The 22337-nt window shown below is 43.6% G+C and overlaps 1 protein-coding gene and 1 pseudogene across 2 annotated transcripts in view; one reads left to right on the top strand and one right to left on the bottom strand.

Annotated features, from left to right (window-relative positions):
• Positions 1 to 21061, bottom strand: part of MAPRE1 (microtubule associated protein RP/EB family member 1) — a 33833-nt gene extending 12772 nt beyond the window's left edge. The window contains exons 1-4 of one of the 2 annotated variants that reach the window (XM_077872733.1): positions 20912 to 21061; positions 16100 to 16223; positions 3730 to 3875; positions 451 to 658 (exon numbers count right to left, since the gene is read on the bottom strand). In XM_077872733.1, coding sequence (XP_077728859.1) covers positions 451 to 658; positions 3730 to 3875; positions 16100 to 16220 — 475 coding nt within the window. In that variant the 5' untranslated portion in view covers positions 16221 to 16223; positions 20912 to 21061. Of the gene's footprint in view, positions 1 to 450; positions 659 to 3729; positions 3876 to 16099; positions 16224 to 20344; positions 20488 to 20911 lie in introns of those variants that run through there. The other variant, XM_077872732.1, reaches the window with a different exon arrangement.
• On the top strand, positions 3978 to 4181 carry LOC144298189 (copper transport protein ATOX1 pseudogene; annotated as a pseudogene).
• Positions 21062 to 22337: the final 1276 nt, after the last annotated feature.

The following is a 22337-nucleotide window of genomic DNA, read 5'->3' as shown; positions in this document are numbered from 1 at the left end:
CAGTTCCTGGGGGTTCAGGTCTGGTTGTAACTTCCCATCTCAGGGCCCTGTGAAAAGTCTTTGCGTTCAAACTAAAGCTCTCTTTTGCAAGCTGAGGAATTTCTATCCCATACAACTAAAGAGTACTGGCAAAATTAAATTACATAAGTAATTCATTTAGGCCTCAAGAACCCCCCCTCTGGGCAAAGTACTGAAATTCCCATTTCACAGAGGAAGAAACTGGAGAAGAGATGAAGTACTTACACAGGGCTACAAAGACCTAAGAACAAACACAGGTCTGCCTGATGCCACAACCCATGCTCCTGCCACATGGCTGGGATTGTGCTCCTTCATCTCCCTAAGCCTATGGCTGCTCAAAAAACCTCCAGATGAAGGCTGAATGCACAAATGACTGAATGAATACTCAGAATACTATTATTTGGAAATGGTGTTTTTGTTTTGTTGTTTTACCTGCACTGCTAGAGCTGAGAGGTTTCTTCGGTTTGTTCAGAGCTGGAGCAACAAGGGAGGGAGCCACTGCAGTTTCTTGACCTTGTCTGGCAGCTACAGGGTCATAGTCTTTTCCATCATAGTTTGCATCAAAAAACTTCTTGAACCACTGAACAAATTCAAAATTGTCCTGAAACTTTCCTTTTACTAATTTGTCCACAGGAATTATCTGCAGAAAAATATCAAGACTATTTAGCCCAAAGCAAGAGGTTGTGGCAAGCATCATACGTGTCCATGCATCAAATCAGTATAAAGCTCTGCCAAAAAAAAAAAAAAAAAAAAAAAAAAAGCTCTGCCAAAAGGAGAAAAAAAATTTTAGAGGCAAGAACTTAGTGCTAAGTAAGCCCCTGAAAGTTTATAGAGCAAGTTTCATTCATTTGCTTTCCACACAGTACTTAGACCTGTCAACCCCCCTCCCAGTCCATCAAAAGGAATCAGAAATGCAAAAGAACAAGTATCATATATTAGTCACATACACACATCCAAACACATGGTAAGACATGTCATTCCACTATAAAGAGGAAATCTCACATGCAACCTACACTGCCATAGTGCCTGTCACAAAGAATGAAGCCCAGAGCACAAACCAATCCCAGGTATCTGTCTTGTCAATCACATTCCAATAAAGCTGGGGGAAAAAATTCATCCAGAAAAAAAAAAAAAGGGGAAAAAAATTCTGTCTTAAAAATAGGTCAAGGGACGCCTGGGTGGCTCAGTGGTTGAGCGTCTGCCTTCTGACTCAGGGCATGATCCTAGAGTCCCAGAACAGAATTGAGTCCCATATCGGCCTCCTTGCATGTAGCCTGTTTCTCCCTCTGCCTGTGTCTCTGCCTCTGTCTCTCATGCATAAATAAATAATCTTAAAAATAAAAAAACAGGTCAAGATACATAAACCTGTCCCAGATTTCTACAAAATGGTATGTTTTTCAAGTACTTCCAATCCCATTAAAATACAACCCTGTCAACTTTTTTATTGTACAAGGATACCTGTTATCAGGTATTACCTCAAATTATTGGACTGTTCACCAGAATTTAACTATCTTTAACTCTTCTAGGATTCTAACTGCAATGGTATTTTTATAAAAAAGAATATATGTGGGGCAACCCCAGTGGCACAGCGGTTTAGCGCCACCTGCAGCCCGAGGTGTGATCCTGGAGACCCGGGATCGAGTCCCACATCGGGCTCCTTGCATGGAGCCTGCTTCTCCCTCTGCCTGTGTCTCTGCCTGTGTCTCTCTGTGTGTCTTTCATGAATAAATAAATAAAATCTTAAAAAAAAAAAAAAGAAAATATAGTCATGAATGTTTTAAAAATATATATATATATGTAATATTCTGAACTATATCCACCCCTTGGAGCAAATAAATACAATTTTAAGAAATTATTTTGTATGATACTGAAATGCTTATTAACAAAATGTTATCTGGAACTCACTTCTCAATAATCTGGGAGTACAACAGATAAGGTTAAGGGAAATGGAAAAAAACTGGTCATGCTTTGATAATCCTTACGGTACATAAAGGATCACCACACTATTTGCTCTTGTATGCTTTATAAATTTTCCTTGTTCTTAAAATAAAATACAATTCTATAAAAAGAAAAAGTACTGCACATAAACTATATCTAATTTAAACTATGACTGGTGCCTAAATGATATTCGTTCAATACAAAAGCATATTTCATATATTATACAGACTAAAATAAAAGACTAAATAAAGTAAATAAAGACCAGATACACCAGCAAGATAACTTAGGGGTGATTACAAGCTTTACTAAAAAACGTTTTCCCCAATAAATGGCTTAAAAGAATAAACCATTTTGGGGGCACCCAAGTGGCTTACTCAGTTAAGTGTCTTGCTTTTGGCTCAGGTCATAATCCCAGGGTCCTAGGATTCAGCCCTGCATCGAGCTCTCTGCTCAGCCAGGAGCCTGCTTCTCCCTCTCCCCCACCCCCTGCGCTCGTGCTTTCTCTCAAATAAAATCTAAAAAAAAAAAAAAAAAGAATAAACTATTCTGGGGCACATGGCTGGTTCAATCAGCTAAGCATCCAACTCTTGATTCTGAGTCAGGTTATGATCTCAGGGTCCTGAGATTGAGCCCCACATCATGCTCTTACACTCGGCATGGAATTGGCTTGAGATTCTCTGCTCCTCCTCCCCTTCATACGCTTCTCACTCTTAATAAATAAATAAAATCTTTAAAAAAAAAAAAAAAAGGGATCCCTGGGTGGCGCAGCGGTTTGGCGCCTGCCTTTGGCCCAGGGCGCGATCCTGGAGACCCGGGATCAAATCCCACATCAGGCTCCCGGTGCATGGAGCCTGCTTCTCCCTCTGCCTGTGTCTCTGCCTCTCTCTCTCTCTCTCCGTGTGACTATCATGAATAAATAAATTTAAAAAAAAAAAAAGAAAGAAAAAAAATTAAAAAAAAAAAAAATAGAAACCATTCTAATAGGGTGGGGAAATACTTAATTTTGCATAATACATTATTTACTAAAACAAAGATAAGGGATCCCTGGGTGGCGCAGCGGTTTAGCGCCTGCCTTTGGCCCAGGGCGCGATCCTGGAGACCCGGGATCGAATCCCACATCGGGCTCCCGGTGCATGGAGCCTGCTTCTCCCTCTGCCTGTGTCTCTGCCTCTCTCTCTCTCTCTCTCTGTGACTATCATAAATAAATAAAAATTTAAATAAATAAATAAATAAATAAATAAATAAATAAATAAATCAAAGATAGTATTTGTCCTAATGAAGCTTGGTAGACTATGTTTCTGGTATTTTCAAATACCGTTAGTGGCAAAAGGGAATTTGCCAGCACACATAAGGGATCTTCCTTGAACCCTACTATAAAAATCAAGTATTTAGAATCTTCTCTATTAGAACTACTTATTCTACCATATGGTATGCTTTACAGAAGTAAATCCAGAGATAAGAAGGATTGGATCTCAAATTAATAAACGTCAAACATTATTTTTAAAAGAAAAATTGTGAGTATAGTTTTACAGGCTGATTCCTCCAGATACTAGTAACTTCAAAATAAAGGAAGAAGACAGCAAGGGAACTGGGGGTTGGAGGGTACAGGGAAATGCTGCTCCCAGTAAATTCTATTTTACCTGGAGAAAAGATAATGATATAACTTGGTGAGGCAGGGGGTAGAAAATGTCCAAAATTACAAGCCAGCATCTACATCCTTAGTAACAGTTACTAATTAAGAAACAACCAAAGGAAAGAATAAAATTTACTTACTTTGTCAACACCCATTCTCTTAAAACCTGCTTGTAGTATTTTGAAGTTCTGGATGTATTCATGCTCTAGTTTAGCCTGGAATTTCACTTTCTTCAAGGCAATGGAGCCAGGGAATAGCATGTCCATAAACTGACAATAGGCAGCCCCTGAATGAACAAGAGAATAATACACACACTTAGGACATTAAAAACTATTATTAGAAGCGTCGCCGCTATAGCCACTACCACCACCACCAGCCATCCACAGTCATGCCGAAGCACAAGTTCTCTGTGGACATGTGAAGGATGCTCTAACGCAGTCAGTCGGGTGCTCAACAAGTTGGGAGGAGGTGGGTTTGACATTGACCTGTCCAACAAGAAGGTCTGCATCAACTCTTGAGCACAGCATGGACATTCTGCTGGAAACCCTGGAGAAAACAGGAAAGGCCGTTTCCTACCTTGGCCCCAAGTAGTGAGGGCCTGGACCCCTGGGCCCATGATGGACCAAAGGAAGCAGGACGCTGATCCTCTCCTGCCTTCCAGACAGACCTGGAGCCTGGCAGTCCTGCTCAGGATGGCAGTTCCTAACAGAGACCCTCACTTGCCCTGCTCCTCCCTAGCTTCCCTGTAATAAAGTTGAGCCACTTTTGCTGGAAATAATAAATACATACATACATACATACATACATACTATTATTAAAAAAGCAGGATGAACTGGGGTGCTTGGGTGGCTCTGAGCATCTCACTCATGATTTCAGCTCAGGTCATGATCTGAGGGTCATGAGACAGAGCAAACCTCAGTCAGGCTCCACACTCAGCACAGAGTTGGCTTGAGATTCTTTCTATCCCTCTCCCTGCTTCTCCCCAGCCCTGCACTCTCTCTCCAAAGTAAATAAATATCTTTAAAATAAATAAAGCAGGATGAACTTCTACCCAAACCTACTTAACCCACATAGAATATAAAATGTTGTAAAGTGGACCTATACTGGGACACCTGGCTGGCTCAATCAGTAGAGCATGGGACTCTTTTTTTTTTTAAAGATTTTATTTTTTTATTCATGAGAGACAGAGGAAGAGAGAGAGAGAGAGAGAGAGGTGCACAAAAACATAGGCAGAGGGAGAAGCAGGCTCCCCACGAGGAGCCTGATTCGGGACTCTATCCCGGTACCACAGGATCATGACCTAAGCCAAAGGCAAATGCTCAACCGCTGAACCACCCAGGCCTCCCAAGCATGCGACTCTTGATCTTTGTCTCATGAGTTTCAGCCCCATGTTGGGGGCAGAGTTTACTTAAAACAACAACAAATTAAAAATAATAATAATGTGGACCTATAAAACCCAAAGCTTCATTACCACTTAATGTCAAAATCATTTCTCAAAATCTATAACAAGACTGGTTTCAGCTAAATCTAACATACCTCCAATTTGGAAGCCTGTGATGAGGAGAGAAGAAATGTTTCTAGGAAATTTTTAAACTTTGTAAGAAACTAGCATGACAGTAAAATCACTATGAAGAAAAACCCCTAGAAGAGAAAAAAGGGAAACAAGTGACTTCGTCTGATTTTTTGCAAGGACACATCCTCTTGCCCACTGGCAGTAGGGATTTCCCAAGTATTTCAAAGATCTATCCTCTGACCGAGGTTAAATAAATGTTTTTCTTAGATGTCTGTCTCCCTGAGGTTTTACACGTCTAAATAAACTTAACCTATCAGTTTATAAACAAAGTTAAACAGAAGAAATTTTTGTGTTCCTCCATTTAATTTTATTTTAAAGGCAACTATAGAAAATTATCACATATATCTCATCCCATTTGCTTTCCAATTCCATTCCCTCCCCGCACTAGCCCATTTTTTCCCCATCTCCGTTCCTAAGAAGTATTTTCTTGGTGTTTAAAATTTCCATGAATGTTATTTCTCTAATGCCTACTGAACTACAGTCTCCTAATACAGGGCAGGCTTCACTGCACTTACTGCCCTTGCAGGGCTAATGTGCCAAAGGAAACAGCCAGGGAAGGAGGCAAGAAATCCAGTGACTAAGCAAAAGGTGTTCTGTAGAATGAGACTGCCATCATATGCATATTCAATTTAATTTAAATCAAACCAATCTGGCTCCCTGCCAGTTCTAGCATAAACAGTGCCATTATCATTATTTTTGGAAAAATGCAAAGAGCAGAAGCACTTCAATGATCAAAAACATTCTGAGTAGAAAGAAGCATCAGAAAGTAGAAGCCTGGTTTTTGAGGTGCCTGATTTACTTCCTCACCCAACAAAAATATACTGAAAAAATTCTAAGTACCAGGCACTGAATTAGCAATATTTATATTTTTAAAATAGGGATACTGGGATGCCTGAGTGGCTCAGCGGTTGAGCATCTGCCTTTGGCTCAGGGCATTTTTCCCGGGGTCCTGGGATCAAGTCCCACATCGGGCTCCCTGCGTGGAGCCTGCTTCTCCCTCTGCCTGTCTCTCTGCCTCTCTCTCCATGTCTCTTATGAATAAATAAAACCTTTAAAATAAATTAAATAAATTAAATAAATAAATAAATAAATAAATAAATAAATAAATAAAGATAGATAGATAGATAGATAGATAGATAGAGAGGGACACTAATAGCTTCCTAAATTCTAGAGGACAATGACCCAGTTTCTCTAACAAACTAACAGGGACTGAACCCTGCATCAGGGCTCCCTGCTCAGCGGGGAGTCCGCTTCTCCCTCTCCCCATCCCCCAACTCATTCTCTCTCTCTCTCTCTAATATATAAAATATCTTTTTAAAGGGTAGTTTGTGGGACACCTGGGTGGCTCAGCAGTTGAGCGTCTAACTTTGGTCTGGGGCGTGAAGAGCCACGGGGCGGGGAGGGGGGGCGCAGAGACACAGGCAGAGGGAGAAGCAGGCTCCTCACAGGGAACTCGATGCAGAACTCAATTCCGGAACCCCAGGATCGCACACTGAGCCAAAGACAGACACTCTACTGCTGAACCACCCAGGCATCCCCCCTGTTATATTTTTTTTTTAATTTTTTTTTTTAAATTTTTATTTATTTATGATAGTCACACAGAGAGAAAGAGAGAGAGGCAGAGACACAGGCAGAGGGAGAAGCAGGCTCCACGCACCAGGAGCCCGATGTGGGATTCGATCCCGGGTCTCCAGGATCACGCCCTGGGCCAAAGGCAGGCGCCAAACCGCTGCGCCACCCAGGGATCCCCTCCCGTTATATTTTAAAAGAGATTTTAAAGTCATAATTTATTAATTGTAATGTATAGCTCATTTGGATCCTGATGTGTACAAATCAATTCAAAACATGTGTACGTGCATACACAGATGATAATCTATTAGGCATCTATACCCACAGCACTGCTTTACACATGAAGGATGTTTTTCTGGAACAGCAAAATAATGTGCATTTACTAAATACACACTATTCTCAAGCCATCCATTGAATTCCAGCAAAAGTCAATCAAAGCCACTTAAAAACAGCAGTCATCTGCTTCTCAGTAAAAAAGCTTGCTTTAAGAATCACCACAATTCTTAAAAAAAAAAAAAAAAAAAAAAAAGAATCACCACAGTTCTTGGGACACCTGGGTGGCTCAGCGGTTGAGTGTCTGCCTTTAGCTCAGGGCGTGATCCCAGAGTCCCGGAATCAAGCCCCGCATCAGGCTCCCTACATGGAACCTGCTTCTCCCTCTGCCTATGTCTCTGCCTCTCTCTTTCTCGCATGAATAAATAAATAAAATCTTAAAAAAAAAAAAAAAAGAAGAAATGGACATCTGTCAAAGTTTTTAAAAATTAATTAATTAATTAAATATCTTCATATAAATATAAAAATAGCCATTTTACTATCTATAGGGCAGCCCTGGTGGCTCAGCGGTTTAGTGCTGTCTTTAGCCCAGGGCCTGATCCTGGGGACCTGGGATCAAGTCCCACACATCAGGCTCCCTGCATGGGGCCTGCTTCTCCCTCTGACTGTGTCTCTGCCTCTCTCTCTCTCTCTCACTGCATCTCTCATGAATAAATAAATAAAATCTTAAAAAAAAGAAAAAATCAGAACACAGAAAAGGGACACCTGGGTGGGTGGCTCAGCAGTTGAGCATCTGCCTTTGGCTCAGGATGTGATCCCGGAGTCCCAGGATCTAGTCCCACATCGGGCTCCTTGCATGGAGCCTGCTTCTCCTCCTTCTGCCTATGTCTCTGCTCCTCTCTCTCTCTCCGTGTCTCTCATGAATAAATAAATAAAATCTTAAAAAAAAAAAAAAAATCAGAACACTCACAAAAAAAAGCAAATGTTGAAAAGAAAAAAATCTGGGGCACCTGGGTGGCTCAGTCAGTTAAGCATCTACCTTCAGCTCAGGTCATGATCTCAGGGTCTGGAATTGAACCCCACACATCAGGCTCCCTGCTCAGCAAGGAGTCGGCTTCTCCCTCTCCCCTGTGCTCTCTCTCTCTCTCTCTCTCACACACACACACACACACACACACACACACACGATCTCAAATAAAATCCTTAAAAGAAAAAAAGAAATGAAAAAAATCTATCAGCTGCTTTTCACAAAAGGGCTGAAAACTCCTATAAATGTCCCAACTAGTTACAGAATAGGTTAAAAAGGGGCCTGCCTTCCAGTCTGCCTTAATAACAAAGGCTGACAACACAAGCAGGGTTCCTCTCAGATGGCTGCTGACCCAATGATCTGTGGCAGAATGGGCCCACATAATCCGTGGCCTGAGGATGCAGACAGATGCAGGGCAGGACCAGTTGTATGTTACTGATCACCTACCAAGCCTCACTGACTGCTGTGGCCCCGCCTTACCAAATTCTGTGCTGCAAGGGCATAATGCAACCCCTGCTCCAAAAGCTTACAATACCCCAAGTGCCCTGGCACTCAACTCTTTCAGGTCAAAAGACCCCTGAGAATTAGATGAAAGCTGTAGCCAACATTCTACACATAAGAGACACTTCCCCATCAGAAGACTCCAGGTGTAGAGCTCTCAAGTTCTAACACAACACACAGGAAACACACTGACTATTAAATGTGAGCATGGGGATCCCTGGGTGGTGCAGCGGTTTAGCACCTGCTTTTGGCCCAGGGCGTGATCCTGGAGACCCGGGATCGAATCCCACGTCGGGCTCCCAGTGCATGGAGCCTGCTTCTCCCTCTGCCTGTGTCTCTGCCTCTCTCTCTCTCTCTCTGTGTGACTATCATAAATAAATAAAAATTTAAAAAAAAAAAAATGTGAGCATGTTCAGACTTTAGGGAATAGGTGAGGCTTGAGTCATCTTAAAAGATGAATAAAATTTGGAAATAGAGAGCTATGAGGAATCACTAATGCAGTCATTAAAAATCAGCCTCAAGGGTTGCCTGAGTGGCTCAGTTGGCTAGGCGTCTGCCTTCTGCTCAGGTAGTGATCCCAGAGTCCTGGAATTGAGTCCCACACCCAGTTCCCTGCTCAGCAGGGAATCTGCTACTCCCCCTACCACTCCCCCTACTCATGCTCTCTCTTTCAAAAAATAAATTGAAATCAGCCTCAAGATGTTTTAACATGGGAAAAATAATCCCTACTCTTATTTTTTTTTTTAAGATTTTTTTATTCATGAGAGACAGAGAGGCAGAGACAGAAGCAGACTTCCTGCAGGGAGCCCAACACGGGACTTGATCCCCAGATCTCAAGATCATGACCTGAGCTAAAGGCAGATGCTCAACCACTGAGCCACCTAGGTGCCCCCATTCCAATTTTTTAAAAGCAGGAAACAGGGATGCCTGGGTGGCTCAATGGTTGAGCATTTGCCCTCGGCTCAAGGTGTGATCCCGGGGTCCCAGGACTGAGTCTCTCATTGGGATTCCCAAGAAGCCTGCCTCTCCCTCTGCCTATGTCTCTGCCTCTCTCTCTCTCTCTCTCTTTCTCATGAATAAAATTTTTTAAAAAAGCAAGAAACAAAACTGCCAGGCACATACATGTGCTTGTTACTTAACCTAACGATCTATAAGAGCAACAAACTGGAAAGAAATCAAATGTCCACATAGGGGACTGCTCTCCAAGGAAATTAGAATCTACATAGCCTAAAAAAAGAAAGGAAAGTGGCATCTGATACACTGATATGAAACACCCACTGGCATATTAAAAATGCTACTATCTGTGTAAAAAAGGGGAAAAAAGAACACAAAATATGGATGGATGTTTTTGCTTATACATACGCTCTCTCTGGAGCAGGAAACTGGGTGGCTGGCTGACAGGGTTAAGGAGGAAATTTTTCACTGTTTATCTTTTTGTTCCTTTTGAATTTTAAACCATTTTCAGACCTTCAGTTAGTTCAATATATTCAAAAATAAGAATTGTATATACAGCATATGTCAATTATATCTAACAATTATAGCTAAATACTCAAAGTACAGCTGAAAGAAATGACCTTGGGCAAGTTGTTTAACCTCCCTATGCCTCAGTTTCTCCATCTATAAAATGGAAATGACAGTCCTTACCTTCCAGGTTATATATGTAAAGCACTTTGGAAAGCAACTGGCCTATGATAAATACTCAATAAATAAAGCTATAATTAGGGGACAAAATACATCTAAAAGATAACAACTCCCACAAAACTGTGATATTAGAGCAGACTATGGTTTTCTTAATATGCTTTGTAAATCCTAATAACTTATAATTAGAAAAAAAGTTCCTTGTCTTTTGTTTTGTTTTAACTAAGGCAAAGAAAAACCAAGGAGGTGCTTTAAGAGTCAGGTAAAGTTGGAAGAGATCCTTCTTTGGGAAGAGTAACTCAATAAAAATGGTCTCTAAGAAAGGCTGCATACTGGGATCCCTGGGTGGCGCAGCGGTTTAGCGCCTGCCTTTGGCCCAGGGAGCGATCCTGGAGACCCGGGATCGAATCCCACGTTGGGCTCCCGGTGCATGGAGCCTGCTTCTCCCTCTGCCTGTGTCTCTGCCCCCCCCCCCCCCCCGCTGTGTGTGTGTGTGACTATCATAAATAAATATTAAAAAAAAAAAAAAACATTTAAAAAAAGAAAGAAAGGCTGCATACTACTGTGGTGCCAGAGAGTGGGGACAGGGGAACGAACCCGTGCCTGGTGAGGCAACCGCTGTGCCAGCAGTGAGCAAATGGAGAAAGGGCTAGATCCAAAACACCCATCAGAAGACATATAGAGCTTGGTGAATTAGTCTCTTTAGGAGCCTGCAACACTGAAAGAATTGTGGAATCATGGCCCAAAATGGAGTATCTGGAAAAGGGAGGTAACAACCTGAGAAGAAAATGAAGCAGAGGAGGCCTGGCTAGAGATGTGGCCACACTCAGAACAGCACGAGCAAGACTGACTCAAGGGCTCCTACAACAAGCTGAGGAAAGAGGAAATCTAGCATTTGCCAGCGAAGTGTCTGCACACTACACACCTCTCTTATTCTGTGCAGCACAGGAACTATGAAGGCCAGGCTGGAGGGGAGAAGACAAGAAGACAAGGGAGAGCTAAGAACACACAGTGAGGGCCACTCTACAGGTTGAAAGTACCGTGCTGGGCCCTTGGAAACACACAGAGGGCCTGAATATGAAATGGAACTGAGGGAATAGAGACTGGTCAACAAAAAGCAACCACATCCCTTTTCTGATACAAGCAATCTCTCATCCAAATGAGAGGGTTTTTTCCTTCAGACTACCGTTCCAAAATACTCGATGACTAGCTCTCAAAAACAGGGAGACTATGGAATGGAAATGAATCTTGAAACAAACTGCCAACTTGTCACTGAAAGTTATCCTCACCTTACCTCACAAAAGCCAAGCAAAGGCTTGTTTTACTTTTGGGGCGTGCAGACCTGGGCGGGACTGGGAAGGTTCACAATGCTGACAAAACTCAGCCGTTTCATAGGCAACCAGCACATTAATAGTGTAGGACCTCAGAGCATCACTCTTACAAGTGAAAAACCTATTCCTATCCTTCAAGACTCATGTATCATAGAAAATTCTAGTCAGGGATCCCTGGGTGGCGCAGCGGTTTGGCGCCTGCCTTTGGCCCAGGGCGTGATCCTGGAGACCCGGGATCGAATCCCACGTCGGGCTCCCGGTGCATGGAGCCTGCTTCTCCCTCTGCCTGTGTCTCTGCCTCTCTCTCTCTCTGTGACTATCATAAATAAATAAAAATTAAAAAAAAAAAGAAAGAAAAAAAAAAAAAAAGAAAATTCTAGTCAGCTTGATCCTCTGCTCATCAGAGGTAAGACCGGGAGGAACCAGGCACCAGTGTTAAAGGCTACTGGGATGCTGCTTAGGCCTCAGAAAATGCAAGGATCTGAGGAACCTCACCTTCTCTAGGACTCCAATCCCCTGGCAGCAGGCCTTCTCCAGGGACATAGTGTCTGCAGCTCATCCTGTTTGGTCTCATACAGAAAATGGAGACCTAGTTTTCTAAACATCAATGTGAGACATAACACAACCATCTACATACCTGGAGAGAAGTCACGTACAACTCTCAGAGGAAAACTAGCTATGAATGAATAAAAGTTTGCTTACAAATCACAGTTAAGTGTCCTGCAGGAGAAAAGCACTTTATCCGAGATAAGAAAAATGGCAGGCAGCTTGCAAGGCTGAAATTCTTCACAGGGATTTTTAATGAGACAATATCATTGTATTTAATTGTATGTAATTTACATCTGTTTAACTCTCTTCCAAATGCTTCTTTTAAAAAGATATGACATGGGCAGCCCGGGTGGCTCAGCAGTTTAGCACCGCCATCAGCCCAGGGCCGGATCCTGGAGACCCAGGATCAAGTCCCACATCAGGCTCCCTGCATGGAGCCTGCTTCTCCCTCTGCCTATGTCTCTGCCTCTCTCTCTCTCTCTCTCTGGGTCTCTCATGAATAAATAAATAAAAATCTTTAAATAAAAAATAAATAAAAAGATATGACATGAGAAAAAAAGATAGAGCATGTATGCAGCAGAAAAAGTGTAGGTTCTGTTGTTAGAAAGATCTGGGTTCAAAACCAGGCTCTGTAATGCATAAGCTGTGCCCCACAAGCAGTCTCCCCATCTGTAAAATGAGCATTTGCACACTTCCCTGAGAGATCTATACTCATTTCCAGGGTCTGGCACAGAATCAATATCTGAGAGCTTTTTTTTTTTTTTTAACAGATAGGCTTAGTCCTACTACCCCAGTTTACAGAAGAGAAACTAGAACATTAAGGGACTCATCTAAAATCACATGGCTCAGAGCAGACTGAAGCCTCTCCATGCCCAGTCCTGACTATCCACAATAGCTCCCTGTCTGAGCTAAATCTGGAGCCAGATCATACACATTACCACTTATCTACACTTGAAGAGATTTAGGGGAACCTAGATGGCTCAGTCAGCACCCAATGCTTGATTTTAGCTCCGGTCATGATCTCAAGAGATGAAGCCTGGTGGCGAGTCTACTGGAGATTGTCTTTCTCTCTCTCCCTCTCCTCTGCCCCTCCCCCACCTACTCCCAACAAGCTCTTTCCCTTTCTCTCTAAAAATAAATAAATCTTAAAAAAAAGTCTAATTTGGCAATTAAGTAAAATATATTTCAGAGTATATTTATGGAAGAGGCAAATTTTAGGGAAAAAACTGGTGAAAAAGCTAGCTCCAATGAAAAGTGAGATGACCTCATCCCCGTATTAGTCACAAATCACAGGGCAAACAAGTGCTTTAAGAGCCTCAAACAAATGGGGATGTAATGATGGGACTGAGGAAACAAACTGGGGGAAGGCAGCACAAATCTAAGGCTAACAACCTGTGCCTACAACTAACCTGTGCCCTGCTACAATTAAACTAATGAGAAACTATCATGACACATGGGCACCATAGTTTCACTATACAACTTCGCATGGAGCCTCCCCATGACCATCTGCAAGTGGAGATTAAACCTCACAGGGGATATAACAAGATGACCAAATGAAACGAAGAGCAAGACTAGGACCCAGCTATAAAATAAGGAAGTAAAAAAAAAAAAAAAAAAAAAAAAAAAAGGAAGTATGGGGGCCTGGGTGGCTCAGTTAGCTGTCTGCCTTCAGTTCAGTTCATGATCCCATGGTCCTGGGATTGAGCCCTGCATCAGGCTCCTTGCTCAGTAGAGAGACTGCTTCTCCCTCTGCCCACTCCCCCAAGCTGATGTTGTCTCTCTCTTACTCGCCCTATCTTAAATAAATAAATAAAAAATAAAATAAAATAGGGGCACCTGGTTGAGCAGTTGAGCATCTGCCTTTGGCTCAGGGCATGATCCCAGGGTACTGGGACTGAATCCCACATCGGGCTCCCTGCGTGGAGCCTGCTTCTCCCTCTGTCTGTCTCTGCCTCTCTCTGTGTCTCTCATGAATAAATAAATAAATCTCTAAAAATAAATAAATAAAATAAGACAAAATAAAATCAGAGGGGCACCTGGGTAGCTCAGTTAAGTATCTGCCTTTGGCTCCAGTCATGATCCCAGGGTCCTGGGATGAAGCTTCATTGTCTGGCCCCCCACTCAGCAGAGAGTCTTTCTCTCTTTCTCTTTTTCTCTCCCCTCCTCTCCCTCTGCCCCTCCCCCTTGCTCATCCCCACTCTCTCTCTCAAATAAATCTTTCAAAATAAATAAATAAAATCATTAGTAAATAAATAAATAAATCCAAATGGCACCAGTAAAGGAATAGCGTGGAGAGCGAGTAAGGCATGGGAACTGAAGAACATCAGCTGCTGATCTGTACAAAGGTTCAAGTCTCAATTCTGTTCTTGGTTGTATAGCCCGGAACTTGTTACTCAATTTCTCTAAGCCCGTTTCCTCATCTGTAAACTAGGGTTAATAAACATCTCTACCTCATGTAGGTATATAGTAAGAATTGCATGAAGCCATATTGGAAAAGTATTTACATGACCCTGGTACCTAAGTGTTCAATTAAATGACCATTATTGCTACACCCAGGAACAATTCTAATTCTCTCTCACAGACAAGAGAAGAATTGAAGTAGCAGCAGGATACATATCTCATCCTTCTGGTATATTCTTGACCCCACCTCTATCTGTGGTAGACCCAGTTTTGGTAATCCCAACACAATCCTTATCATGTTAAGACAGTCAGCAGAACCCGCAAAAGGTGAGACAAGAAGTCTTTAGAGGAAATAGAAACCAGTAACATCTTTATGAAAAATAATTATCAAGAACCTAAAATTCATACTCCTTGACCTAGTAACTCCATTTCTATTCTAGAAATCACTATGGAAAAATTAGAAACCACATAAATGTCCCCAAATCAGGAAGATTAATAAACAACTCCAGCATATCCACAGAAATAGCACATAGCCATTAAAAATAAGTTATTTTTATGATAGTGAATGACACTAGAGAATATTCACAATATAGTTAAGTGAAAAAAGCTGGGATATACAGAAATATATATGTGCACAGAAAAGTGAAAGAAAATATCCCAACAGCAGCTTTCTCTGAATACTAGAACTACCAACAATTCTTATTTTCTTCTTCCTAACTTTTTAAATATCAATTCGTATACACAGAAAAAAAAAAGTTTGTTTTTGTTTTAAGTCATTACCTCTCTAAATTCTTATTAAACAAGAGTTCAGGGCAGCCCCAGTGGCTCAGCGGTTTGGTGCCGCCTTCAGCCCAGGGCATGATCCTGGAGACCCAGGATCGAGTCCCACGTCAGGCTCCCTGTGTGGAGCCTGCTTCTCCCTCTGCCTGTGTCTCTGCCTCTCTCTCTGTGTCTCTCATGAATAAATAAAATCTTTTTTTTTTTTTTTAATAAATAAAATCTTAAAAAAAAAAAAAACAGTTCAATAAAATTGTGGCTGACATGGCATTTGCCTGACTTTGGTCTTGTCCTACTTGGGAATAAAACATGCCACTGATAAAACTAATATAAAACTAGAACAGAAAATAAATAAATAAATAAATCTAGAATTGTTACAACTGTCATCCTCAAATAAAACATTTCAAATCTGGATGCACTCCAGATCCCTGGGTGGCTCAGCCCTTTAGCACTTGCCTTCAGCCCAGGGGGTGATTCTGGAGTCCCAGGATCAAATCCCACATCAGGCTCCCTGAATGGAGCCTGCTTTCTCCCTCTGCATGTCTCTCATGAATAAATAAATAAAATCTTTAAAAAAAAGAAAAATCTGAAAAAAAAAAAAAAAGAAAAATCTGGATGCACAAGAGTGCAGATGGAGAAACTGGGCTAAGCGGCAGGCCTCAGAATTTAAAGATGGTGGTACGTGGGCCAGAAGCACACTCTCTTAGCATAGTTCCTTCCAGAAGAGGAACTGGTGCGAGGCTGAAAGAAGGAAATGAGGCAGCCTTGACACAGAACCTAAACCAGTGGCCTCTGCAGTCAGATACAGGCCTGTGCATTCCTGAAAAACCTACAGGCTTTCCTGGAAAAATGATCTAGTGGATTTCTCTTACCTGAGCACAACTGTTCAATCTTTGTCAGATTCAGCTGCAGAGACTCATTGATCCAGGCCAGCATATCATGTCGACTTAGGTTATCACTGGTGACGGACGTTGAGTATACGTTCACTGCCATCTTCTACAGCATGTGAGGAAAAGAGAAGGGCTCACATTATTAGGCATGCAAGGGAGAGGAAACATTTCCTGGAGTCAGTAACCCAGAACAAACCTGTAGTAGGCTCAATTTTTAAACGCTTACTTTCTACCCCCAAGAGGCCAAATCACTAGGATTCCAGTCATGAGCTTGGATTGCCACACATAAGCATGACCCTAACTGAATGGCCCAACCCCTGCCAGCCTAAAAATTAGCCCCATTCTAATATGATTAGTATTAAATTTTAAGGTATCAGAGACACTATGTAAAGAGATGACTCAATGCTCTATGAAGGAGGCCAACACACAAACATGTTCTCTGTTCATAAAACTTATCCGTTGACATGTCAAAATGTTCACAAGAATTTCCTTCAGATGGTGGGCTTTTATTAATTCCTCTTTATATTTTCCACTATTTTCCAACTTTTTTTTTAAAGACTATATCCACTTTTAAAATCAAAATAGTAAATAAGCTTTCAAAAACCTAAGTACGAACATGGTGGGAAATGACCTTACAGTGAAGGGTCCTTGGTACTAATAATGGTCTCCTGAACCACCTGGGAACAGGAAGACATCCGAGGAGCTTTACAGACACTTGTCATTTACCCTGACAACTCTCCACAAGGTTCACCTCATTCTCCTCATTGAGAATGAGAGGTGAGGAAAGAGAAGCTCAACCTAGAAGCCCTGCCTAGGACTGGCATCCAAACCTGCTCAGCCTCGCCAGCCACTTTCTTTCCCTGCCACTAGAAAATGCTGCCCCTCACTGTTCTGCTAGGCTTGCAAATTCAAAACACAGAGAAACACAGTAGCTTAAAATGCTATTAAATGTGGATGCCATCATCATCCTCATTCAGTCAATAAATGTTTATCAAGCACTGTTGTAGGGCCAAGGAAATGGTTAAGCAAAAGAGACAAGTTGCCTGTCCACAGGTAGCTCATATTCTAGTAATGGAAGGCTGACATGGGTCAAATGAACAAACAAATATCATTTCATATCAACCATTTAGGAAATGGGGAGGTGGGGAATGTGGTAAAGTTTGGGTTGACATCTGACCTTAACAATCAGAAAGAAGCAGCCACATGAAGATGTGAAAGGTAGCTGTAAGCCCAATAAGCAAGAGGAGAGCAGGAACAGAAGTAGGAAAAGAAGCCACCAGATCATGTTAGGATTTGGAGCCATCATGAGATATCACTCTTGTGGCACTTCCTTCCATCCACGTAGTGTCTAGTACATGAATTGGTCTTCCCACACCCATCTCCTGCAAGCCTCATGAGTCATACAGAATGTGAGGGCTGGAAGAGACAGATCTACCCAACCAATCTTTTTATAAGTGGGATGACTGAGGGCTGGCAAGATAAATAACTTATCAGGTCTATGCCCTCACATCCCACATTCACCCATCCCCCCCACAGCACATGGCACAGTGCCTTGCACATAGTGGGTAAAAGCTATTTGTTTTCCAGTTGGCAGGATACTGTCAAAGACAGAAAAACTATATCTATATAAGCGTTTTTCAGAAAGCAAACCAACAACACTCTTACATTTTTAAACTCAGATGATAAAACCATTTCATACAAGAAGCCAACACAATTTAGTTCCTGACTCCACTGGGAAATTAATTGTTCCCACAGCACTTCATTCAAACCTCTAGATAGGCATTATCACACTGGATTGTCATTATCTCTCATTTCTGAATCATTCCCAGACCAGTTTTGGGCCAGGAGGCAATTTGCTCTATGAAAAAAGCTGAGGATTTCAAGCCAAGACAACCCGGTTTGAGTGTGAGGCTGTCACTCTTTCACTGTATGACCCTGGGCAAGTTACTTGAGTATACCTCAGTCATCTTATGAGTTAATGCTACCTATTAAAAATTATTAGGTGAGGGATCCCTGGGTGGCGCAGCGGTTTGGCGCCTGCCTTTGGCCCAGGGCGCGACCCTGGAGACGTGGGATCGAGTCCCATGTCGGGCTCCCAGTGCATGGAGCCTGCTTCTCCCTCTGCCTGTGTCTCTGCCTCTCTCTGTGTCTCTCATGAATGAATAAATAAAATCTTTAAAAAAAAAAATTATTAGGTGAGGTTTAAATGAGATAAGGCACATGAAATACCTGGTGTGGTATCATTAAACAAACATGATCCAGGGCAGGGAGGGACCTAGTACCACTCATCCTTCTATCTCCAGTACCAAAAACAGTGCCCAAGACCTGCTGTATCATCCAGACCCACTGCAGCAGCCTTCAAATTAATCTCGGTGCTTCAAACTATCCTTACACAGCAACCACAAGAATTTTCTGAATCACAAATCAGATCAAGTCTCCCTTGCTTAAAACCCCTCAATGAATAAATGAAATGCATATTGCGTATAAAACACTATTACCAAAAAAAAAAAAAAAAGAAAAGAAAAACACTATTACCAGGTACCAAGGAGAGACATATCCAAACAAAAAACACGCTCCAGGCTCAGCTCTTGTAATCTATTTTGGTGACATTCGTACATACACTGGGTATTGTATGGGTCATGCTACCATAAAATGTAAGCAGCTGGTTAAGCCACGTGTGTCTCCTGACCACACCCCAGCTCAGAAAACGTTAATGGCCTTTCATCATCATATAATTTAAAACTCTTTCATTAGCAGTACATTAATACCTGGTCCCTTGTGCTCCGCAAACTCTGCAGCCACTGAAGACATGGGGTTAGACACCCTGTGGATATGCAATAAACATCCACTGACTCAACCAATTAATTGGCTCTTCCAGGCAGTCAAAACAGTCTAGTTCTCAAAGCTACAGCAAGCTACAGCTTACTCCTCCTTCATAAAGATTCCATTGCTTGACCTCAACGGAAGACCCATGCCAACTATGCAAGCACACATTTGTGTGTATAAAAGGCTCTGTGATCCAGGTTTCAATTGCCTTTAAAAAAGCTCTCTTACCTACCTCCCCAGGTATCTCTCCTCCTTCAGCAGTTCTCCTAGCATGTTCTCAAACCCACTATGATTGAATGCTGGCTGAGAGGCACCCTATTACTTTCTAGGCACCATACTGATACCTATGGAAAAATAGAGCGGGAGATACCACCAAAAAAAAAAAAAAAAAAAAAAAAAAAGCCATGTGACCCTGAGTAAACACCTCACCTTTCTGGATCATAAATAGCTCACCTGTAAAAGGTGAACAATATACTCCACACAAGGCGGTGGTGAGGATTAAATGAGAATCTAAGTGAAAACACGTCAGTGAAAAGCACATCATGTCTGAAGCCTCTCTATGTGCAAGAAACTGTGCTAAGCACTTTGACACACCACCACCAAAGGCAGATTGGTATGAAACACACTAGCTCTCAAGAAAGGCAGCATAATACAGACGTTAATAGCCTGGACTCAGAGGCAGCCTAGGTGCTCAGCGGTTGGTGTAATCCTGGAGTCCTGGGATTGACTCTCATGTCGCACTCCCTGCATGGAGCCTGCTTCTCCCTCTGCCTGTGTCTCTGCCTCTGTGTCTCTCATGAATAAATAAATAAATTCTTTAAAAAAAAAAAAAAAAGCCTGGACTCAGAACACAGATGTGGCTTCAGCCAAATGCTGAACAGCATGAAGCAAATCACATAACTTCTCAGAGTCTCAGTGCCTCATTTGTAAAATGAGGATAGGATCTCCTAGAGATAGTGTAGTATTAAATGATACAATGCCACATCAAGCACTTAACACAGTGCCTGACACAGAGCAAGTGCCCAATTAGCAAAGAACTGCTATTATTATCTTACAGCGCCCCAACAGGGAAGTGAATGCCAGGCCTGGTGTACCTTCCCTTCAAAGGGCCTCAGGATCCTCATCCTTAAAATGGGGGAGAGACCAAACTCTGCCCTGAAGCACCTCAGGGGAGCTGGAAGCAGGGATGGGAAAAGCACTGTTCATATCACCCTGTTATATTGTCTTCGTAGTAATTATACGAAATTATCTTGCCCAGGTATTCATTGTCTTAGTTCCTATCTGTCTCCTCACCACAATGCAGATGCATGGAGACAGGCCTTTGCTCAGCACAGCGCCCAGCATTTATGCGCTCAACGAATACCCAGCGAAGAAAGGAAGCAGTCCACTGAGCCGGCTTACTTTCTTGCCACGTGCTGTGATAAGAGCTTCCTGCAGTCCTACCACCGTCCCCGTTCTACAGATGAAGAAACAGAGGCCGAGAGGTTCAAGCACCTGCCCAAGGTCGCACAGCATGGAATGAACACAGGCCTGAATTCAAAACCACAAACTCTTGACCATCAGGCGACACCGCCTCCTACAGTGGGGATCCCCAGAGCTCTCGGCAGCTCTCACTTCAACCACACACACCCACCACCCGGGCCCGACCAACCCGGAACCTCCAGCCACCGCCGTCCGAGCCCCGCACCCAGGCCGCGGCCCTGAAGCCCCACGCCGCCCAGGGGCAGCCCCCACTTCCGGCCCCAAGCCCCGCCCCCGGCAGGACTGAGCGCGCGCCCCCAGCCCAGCCCAGCCCAGCCCAGCCCGCGCGCGCCGGGTCACGGCCCCGCCCTTCCCCCACCCGGCCCGATCCGCACGGCCGTGGGAAGCGGCCCGGGCACGGCCCGCGAGGCCCGCAGGCGCCCGCCCGGCCCGAGGCCCACCCGGCCGTCCCCCCGGCCGCCGCCCCGTGCCCGCTGGCCGGCTTACCGGCTCTCGGCGGGACCGCGTCCACTGCCTGTGCCCGGCTTCGATTCCGTCTTCGTCTCGTTCAAACCGCCCGACCCCGCCCGCCCGCCCGCGCGATGACCTCACACGCACCCCCCCGTTACGCGCCGACGTACGGGCTCGTCATTCCGCGCCGGCTCCTTTTATAGAGAGGGACTCGCCGCGCGCCGGGGGCGGGGCCCGGCCAATGATCGACGGCTGAGGAGCCCAACCACGTGGCCTGCGGAAGCCAACGAGATCCCGCCCCAGGCCGGCTGTGACTCCTCCTACAGGGCGGGGTCCCGCTGCAAAATCTCCACCTCAGGAGCCAGGAAAATGGGCTGTGCAATGAACTTCTACAAAAAAGGGTTTATTGGATAATAAAGATACTTGATAGGCGCTCTGAGGAAAGACTTAAAAGTCACCTTAGAGGCACATTCTGTGACCACGCCGTAATGACCTCGTCATCTGTTTAGTTTCCTCTTAGTACCTGTGAAGTCATCTTGTTTATCCGTCTATGGCTTTATTGTCGGCCTTAAGTCTCGCAGAAGCGAGGATCTTCTCAGTCCTGTGTCCCACTGCCCGACTTGCTGAAAGAATGGTTACACCCACTTTTCAGAAAAGGAAGCTGAGGCTCAGAGAGGTCAACTGACTTGCCCAGCATCACAGCAGACCAAGGTCTTGAGCGGGGTCTTTGTCTAGATGTCATTTATTCATGTGTTCCACAAAGATTTATTTCCCCTGGTCAATCAGAATCTAGGGATTTGATAGTGAGCAAAAATCAGACATAGCCTCTAGCTTGTGTGTGTGTGTCCTAAGTAAGCTCTACACCCCCAACATGGGTCTCCCCAGCCGACATCAAAGTCACATGCTGTACCCTCTGAGCCAGCCGGGCGCCCAGAGCCTCTCAGCTTTTAAAATTTCCAGTATAGGGGGTGCCTGGCTGGCTCATTGATAGGGCCTGCAACTGTTGATCTCAGGGTTATTAAGTTCAAGCCCCATGTTGAGTATAGGGGATTACTTAAAAGTAAAAATCCTAAAAAATAAGCAGTTAAAAATAAATAAGGGTACCTGGGTAGCTCAGTCGGCTAAGCAACTGCCTTCAGCCCGGGTCATGATCCCAGAGTCCTGGGAAGGAGACCCGAATCTGGCTCCCCGCTCAGTAGAGAGCCTGCTTCTCCGTCTCCCTCTTGCTGCTCTCCCTGCTTGTGCTCCCTCTCTTTCTCTCTACAAAATAAATAAAATCTTCTTTAAAAAGTAAATAAAAATAAACAAAAGTTTCCAGTCTGGCAGGGGAGGCAGAGGACAAAACCGATGGCTCCAATTACTGTTTAATTATGAATCAGACTGGGATCCCTGGGTGGCTCAGTGGTTGAGCGTCTGCCTTCAGCTCAGGATGTGATCCCAGAGTCTGGGGATGGAGTCCCAC

Source organism: Canis aureus, chromosome 26 (genome assembly GCF_053574225.1).
Source record: "Canis aureus isolate CA01 chromosome 26, VMU_Caureus_v.1.0, whole genome shotgun sequence".
Classification (NCBI taxonomy): domain Eukaryota; kingdom Metazoa; phylum Chordata; class Mammalia; order Carnivora; family Canidae; genus Canis; species Canis aureus.
The sequence above is the reverse complement of the archived record's forward strand: the minus strand, read 5'-3'. Positions and strand labels throughout refer to the sequence as shown.